Genomic DNA, 7,512 nt, shown 5'->3' on the forward strand with positions numbered 1-7,512 from the left:
ATCCCCGCAAAGTTGAGACGTGTTACAGCAAATATCGTCGAAATCTAGGTATATCTCGAACCTTTTTCCCTTTATGTTAATTTCTTTCCCTTACTATTTTCTTGTTCTCTTTTTGCAGCATTTATTGGAACATATTTGAAGCTATATCCAACAATGGCACCATATGAATATGGATATAGAGTATTTATCTTGACATATTGTATACTTATTGTAGCTGGAAATAGGACTAGGCAATATAATGTGGCTATTTTTACACGTTTAGCCCTAATTGCTGTTGGTGCTGGAATTTGTTTGGTGATTAATATTAGTATATATCCCATTTGGGCTGGTGAAGATTTGCATCGTTTGGTGGTTAAAAATTTCATGGATCTTGCAACTTCTTTAGAAGGTATGTTGGACATATTTCTCGTTTCTAAATACTAGTCACATTTTTTCTCTGCGCGTTCCTTTAAAAAAACGTCTCCTCTGTTCGCTTTTACTTGCTATATTTTGACTTGACACACATATTAAGAAAAATAATTAATAAAATAATTGTACTAAAGTACCTCTATTAAACGATGTTTACGTTGTATCTTAAAATTAATTTGAAAAAAAAACAATAAATATTAAGGATAAAATAGAAAAAAAGAAGTCATTCTTTCTTGATTTGTTAAAAATGACAAGTAAAAATAGAAATACAATTAGAAAATTAGTGATAAGTAAAAACAAACGGAGGGGGTATTAAGTAGAAGGTAATTTGACTAAATTATCCTTCTTTATTACTCAATACTATTGAATACTTTTTTTGTTTATAAATATTTGTCCACTTTTGACTTGAGACATACTTTAAGAAACAATAAATAGAGGGGTATTTTATTATATCACCCTTTGAATAAAAATTTTTTGCTTTGAAAAATGCAATGAGTGATGTATTGTATTTAATACTAAGGATAAAATGAATAAAAATAAATAAATTATCCATTAATGTTTGTAAATTGGAGAAATATTATTGGACATTTCAAAATAGAAAAGTGGAAGATGGATTATTATGGATAGAGTACTTTTCTATTTTGCATCATATTAATGTCTCTCTATATTTATGACTATGGGTTAAATTGGAAACAAACAACTAATTATGTCTCGATTTTCTAAAATGACAATAACTCCTACTATATAATATTTAAAATTTTAAATTTAGTAAAGGTGATAGATATTCAGAAACAAAGGAAGTAAGTACTTACTTTCTTGGTTTGTATATCTAAGTATCGTATGTAATAGCTCCCGATTATTCAATCATTTGATAATTAGAGGTTTTTGATAAAATATCACTAAGATTCCGACTCGATAGAAAATTTAATTTGTCTTTTAAGATTTCTGCACATCCTCTGATAAAGATGTTTAGTAGTTTTAATCGTAAAAACACAATCAAATTTCTCTACAATATTATTTGTCTGAATATCTCTTTTGTTGTTATTAGTGATATGATATTATAGAGAATATACAATATAACATAATATGAAAGTCGGCTTCATATAAAACTAAAAATAAATTCAATTTGCCAAAAAGATGAACATTCGTGTCCAAAGATTTTTTTTTTGGGGGGAGGAATAATTGTCATTTATTTCCATATACTAGTCATAAAAATCACTAAGGAGTCGTTTGGTGTGAGGAATAAGGTATAATAATTTTGGGATGAAATGGAAGATTATAATCAATTGCTGACCCTGAATTTAGGAGTTGTGGATGTACGGAAGGTTCGAACACACATATTGACGTCCAAAATTTTAAAGTTCCGCCTGAAAACCAAAACACCTAACTATCTTCTTGGTTTACTGGGTGTTTTTCTAAATCTTATATCAGATTTTACACATTTTTTTTATATAATTATACCTAATTTACATAGAATTTAATGAATTTCGAAGCACTAAAAATTTGACTATAAATCCGCCTCAAGGATTATTTATTTACAATTTTAATACCATCGAATTTTTGACAGGTTGTATCAATGGTTACTTGAGCTGTGTTGAGTACGATGAAGCTACAAATGACTCAGATTACAATGGCTATAAATCTGTCATAGAATCCTCAAGTCGAGAGCAAACACTGGTACGTTTATATTTAGACATTCGAACTATGATGTGTTATAATTGAGTAATTAAATATATTATAAAATGTTCTTAGACAGTTTTCACTAAATTTTGAAAATATTTTTGCGTGTGTTCTTTAACATGTAGTTATTAACCACTAGAGTCATTCAATTTCTTAGATACAACTCTAATTTTAATTATTATTGTAAAATAAATTAAATTGAAGTCGATATGACAGATTTTGTGAAGATACCTACTAAAATGTTTAATTGTGAAAAGGAATATATAAAAGACAACTCAAGGACTTTATTACTTGAATATTTTCTTAATTTTTTTTTTTTACATTTATGTTACTTCAATTTTATTTTTGAGAAAATATCCTATTATCCTCCTGAAGTATACTCAAAATGGTTGTGACACACCTCAATTCAAAGAGGGTCCTATTACCTCCTGAATTAATTAAAAATGTAATTTTGACACTCTTAGTGCCTACGTGGTACAAGTTTCAAAATTACATTTTTAATTAGTTCAGGGGTAATAGGACCCCCTTAGTGTCTACATGGCATATATGAGGCACACATGTGCCTACGTGGAAACTTCAGCGTGTTGTGCCACGTAGGCACTAAGGGTGTCAAAACTATATTTTTAATTAGTTCAAGGGTAATAGGACCCCCTTTAGTGCCTACGTGGCACACACATGTGCCTACGTGGACACTTCAGTATGTTGTGTCACGTAGACACTAAGGATGTCAGAATTATATTTTTAATTAGTTCAGAGAGTAAAAAAATCTCCTTTAAATTGAGGTGTGTCTCTCACGTTTTAGATATAATTCGGGGTAATAGAGTGTTATTTCTTTAGTTTTTTTAAAAAAAATAACCAACAAATGTCATGTACAAACTTGAACGAACATTTCAACTAATGATTTGACTCCACTTGGTTTTACTACTTATAGGTGATGTACATACCTTTGACAATGGGCATTTTTAAAAAGAATTTAATGTCCAACTGTTCTTTATATTCCCCAATAGGTTAACAAACACAGACCATAGTATAATTTAATTTCACCCTACTGACAAATTATTGTATATAATAATACTAATATATATCTCATGTGTGTTCGTGTTCATTTTTAATATGAAATAACGTCATCGTAATAAATGGAAGGAAAAAAAAAATAACTTTGTTGACAATTGAATCGAAAATGATGTGTCACATCATCATATTGTTAAATATTAAAGTAAATACATAATTACTCCTAATTTTGTTCAAGATTTATAAAAAGACATCTAAACTTTAACTTCGATCTATAACTTCACGATTCTTCTTTATTTCGTTGCAAACACATCATTTTGACCCTCTGCGTGTATACACGCGCCACAAGCGCATGAAAGGGCTTGAATTTGATTTTTTTGATCAATTAAAAGCTATCACGTGTAAAATAATTTAATATATAATTTATATTTCTTTTTTAAAAAAATACGTAATATTTATTTATTTTTTAAAATTAACCCTCCCCCCTCTCCGCCCTCCCCCCAAACCCACCACTTTTTCTTCTTAAACTCAATTCACCATTAAAGCTTAATTTTTCAGTTAAATCATATCATGGTGACGGGGGGAGGGGGGGTGTTGGGGGAGATGCTGATGGGGTGGGGGTGCTGAATGGGGGTGGGAAGTGAAGGAGAGCTGCTAGGAGGAGTTGCTGGATGAGGTGGGATGGGGGAAGAGGGGATGGGGTGGGGATAGGGTGGGTTGGGGTGTTAAATTAAATAAAAAGTAAAATTTTATTAAAAAATAAAAAAAATATAAATTAATCGTATTTAACACGTGGCAGCACCTGATTGGCATGTGTATTTCACTCTCCTTGTTGTGACTGAGATTCAGCGAAAAATAATGTGTTTGCAACGAATTAAGTAAAAATCGTGGGATAATGTTTACTCTAAATATTATTAAGCACATCTTTAATAATTAAAGGATTAGAAATCGAGGAACCATCGTATTCTTTTAGTAAAATGTTATTAAGAGCATTTCTTATATATTCAACCCATTTTAAGTGAGCTGGGTCAAGAATTGGAAAGAATTTAGAATAAAGTTTGGTGTCTTATAAATCAAAATATTGATTTTTTTTAATTATTTTTTTCTTTTAAAAAAAATTAGCCATTTCATATCATTAAATATGTAACGAAACTGTATCTCTAACTAAAGTGACCATGAAAGCTAACTAAGCAAAGTTAGATGACTTTTGAAAATCAAACAACAATGAGCGACTGTGGTGGTTGATTACTATAAGTTGAGTGACCATTCAAAATAAACTATAATTTGTATATGTTTAAGCATTTATGTGTTCAATTAGAACATATCATAATTTGAGTATCTAAATAAAATTTAAGAGGCTATCGACGTACCAATTAATCAATTAATTGATCATGTATTTAGAAAAGACCCAGAAATACATCTAAACTTTGATTGTTATAACATGCCTCAATTTTGCGGGGTCCTATGACGCCCTCGACTATTTATTACCTTATTTCTATGTCATATATTTATCCAACTGGACCACTTCAGACTCTTACGCGCGCAGTTTGTGTGTATTCACGCAATGGTCCAGCTGAACAAATATATGACACAAAAATACGGTAATAAATAGTCGAGGGGGGTTATAGGATCCCCGCAAAGTTAAGGCGTATTACAACAAATTTCGTTAAAAGCTAGATATATCTCGAACTTTTTTCCCAATTTTCATAGAAAAAATCATATGACATCCTAGCTAATTGATATTAGTTGATTTTTATTTGAACAGCTTGGATTTGCTATTTGGGAGCCACATCATGGGCGTTATAAAATGCATAAGACTCTTTGGAGAGATATGGTCAAATTAAGCAGTGGATTAAGACATTGTGCATTTATGGTTATGGCATTGCATGGATGTATCCAATCAGAAATTCAGGTTTTACAATTTAATTAAATTTACTAATAAGTTATGTTGCTTGAATCCTTCAACGATATCGTTGCGCTTGTGTCAGGTTCTTCATATATATATTATTTTGGGAAAATGTACTGTTTTCATCCTAAATTATAAACGAAATTGCTGAGACACACTCTAACTTAAAGGGGGTCCTATTACCTCTTGGGCTAATTAAAACCGTATTTTTGGCAACCTTAGTGCCTACGTGGCATACCGCGTGAATCAACACACTGAAGGTCCACATAGGCACACGTATGTGCCACGTAGGCACTAAGGTTGACAAAAATACAATTTTAATTAGTCCGGAGGAGGGGGGTAATAGGACCCTCTTTAAGTTCGAGTATATCTCAACAATTTCGTTTACAATTCAGAATGAAAACAGTGCATTTACTCTATTATTTTTAAAGATTCGATACACATTTGATGACATCTTTGAAGGATTCAACCAAGCTAGCAACATAGACAACAAGGTAGTCAAATTCTTGTTTAGGCCGTGTCTCTTTTGCACCATCATCCAGTGGCGAAATTAAGATTTTCATTGAGGAGATTTAGAAGTAAAAACATACAAACTTGACAAAAGGGGTTTAACATCTATTATATATATAAAAAAAATATTTTTAACCATATAAAAATAGTAGTATAAATTTTCATCGAAGTGAATTCGAATGACCCTCTGAATGAAAGGTAGCTCCGCGCCTGCCATCATATACTATACCGATGGAGGGGCATGAAAAAGAAAAACACATAAGTAAATTTTTAAACTATCAATATATTTTATTAGGTTATTTACTGCAATAAATTTAAGTTGTCAAATTACAATCACTACTGACATATACATGTTATTATATATGTCATGTTAACCAAGTATAATTTAAGAAAACTCGTGCTTTATTAGTATACAATCTAAATAATTTTACACTATCAATATATTTTTAAAAAATTATAACATGTTATTTAATTACTACGTTGTTACATGTTGTAGGCCATCATAACCTTACAGACTGTCAGTATATAGAAATTAAACTTCTTAACATCTTTTGCAGGCACCACCAGAGAAAAGGAAGGTTTTTCGTAATGAACTTAAGAAAGTTGGTGCAAATGCTGCAAAAGTTCTACGTGAGCTAGGAACGAAATTGGAAAAGTTAGAAACTCTAAGTGGTCACGAAAATATCCTAAAAGAAGTGCATGAAACAGCGCAAAATCTACAGAAAAAAATCGATCACAAGTCATATCTCTTGGTGAACTCGAAGAGTTGGGAAATTGGAAAACCAAACGTTATTAACAATGTTGATGATTCTTCAAGTGAAAATAGTAGTGAAAATTTGTCATTGAGTACTAGATCACTAAGTGAAACAGCAATTGACATAAGGTCATTGAAAGCAAATTGGCCAACACAATATGCAAAAGATCAATTAAGTGATCAATTGGTGACACCATTTAGAAGGCAAAATCAGTGGCCTTCACGTTTATCACTTGTTGATGGTGAAATTGCTGATACAGTTGAAATGGAGACTTATTTAAGTGCTAGTGCTTTGTCTTTGGCTACATTTGCTTCACTTCTTATTGAATTTGTTGCAAGGTTACAAAATGTGGTTGACTCTTTTGAAGAGTTAAGTCAAAGGGCAAAGTTCAAAGAGACAATAATTAGTGATAAGAGTTAAAAGGAACTTATGAAGTAACTGATAAAGTTGCTGTCACGAGATCAGGAGGTTACAAGTTCGAATCGTGGAACAACCTTTGACGGAAATGCAAGATAAGGGCGTGCAATAGAGCTTTGTGATTCGACCTTTTCTCGGATTCCACGCATAGCGGGAGCTTGAGTTGTAAAGGTAATAAGTATTGGTTATTTGTTTGTTGTGTGAGGAGGAAAGGGATTAGGGAAATGAAATTTGTATATTGGTGCATATGTGGAGTATTTTTTATATGATCAAGAATAGCTATGAACACAATGCCCAAAAATGTTAGTACTATCAAATTGCCTAATTCTTTCAACCAGTTTATGATATATTTTCTTGTGAAGCCATGATTTTTGAGGGAATTCAATATGTAAAGTAGGGTGGATTTTCGATATTCGGTTACATATTTTTAAAGTTTGAGTTCGATAATTTAATAATTGATATTTGAGAGTAGGTATTACATACCATACTTTTAAACATTGATTCGATAATTCGATAATTGGTAAATTAAACTTTGGCTTGATATATATATATATATATATATATATATATATAACGGTATTAATATCTTATACCAAATCTAATTTTGAATATCAAAATGTTAAAATTTCTCTCTCAAATATCATACCTAATGTCGAATTATCGAATATCAATTATTAAATTTTTTAATTCAATTCAATAATTTGATTTTTCAGTTTTTATGCCCAGCCTTATAAAAGAAACTAGATGTGGAAGGCTTGTGTCAGCACGGGTCCAATATATGTTATTTTTTATCTCAATTTATGTGATATAAACAAAATAAAATAA

At 30.8% G+C, this 7,512-nt stretch overlaps 1 protein-coding gene across 1 annotated transcript; it reads left to right on the forward strand.

Moving 5' to 3' along the window:
- The first annotated feature begins 147 nt into the window (after window positions 1–147).
- Window positions 148–6,978, forward strand: LOC107847072 (aluminum-activated malate transporter 9-like). Its single transcript, XM_047399355.1, has 4 exons — window positions 148–388; window positions 1,976–2,085; window positions 4,865–5,011; window positions 6,073–6,978. The coding sequence occupies exons 1-4, from the start codon at window positions 154–156 to the stop codon at window positions 6,688–6,690; spliced, it is 1,110 nt and encodes a 369-aa protein (XP_047255311.1). The 5' UTR covers window positions 148–153; the 3' UTR covers window positions 6,691–6,978.
- The last annotated feature ends 534 nt before the right edge of the window (window positions 6,979–7,512 follow it).

This window comes from Capsicum annuum, chromosome 11 (assembly GCF_002878395.1).
Source record: "Capsicum annuum cultivar UCD-10X-F1 chromosome 11, UCD10Xv1.1, whole genome shotgun sequence".
NCBI classification, from domain to species: Eukaryota; Viridiplantae; Streptophyta; class Magnoliopsida; order Solanales; family Solanaceae; genus Capsicum; species Capsicum annuum.

What these genes read in the sequence shown, in the direction of transcription:
- LOC107847072 (XM_047399355.1), top strand. Translation starts at nt 154, where the DNA reads ATGGCACCATATGAATATGGATATAGAGTATTTATCTTGACATATTGT. An exon ending in CAAGTCGAGAGCAAACACTG is followed by an intron (nt 2,086 to 4,864) that starts GTACGTTTATAT and finishes TTATTTGAACAG; the next exon opens with CTTGGATTTGCTATTTGGGA. An exon ending in GTATCCAATCAGAAATTCAG is followed by an intron (nt 5,012 to 6,072) that starts GTTTTACAATTT and finishes CATCTTTTGCAG; the next exon opens with GCACCACCAGAGAAAAGGAA.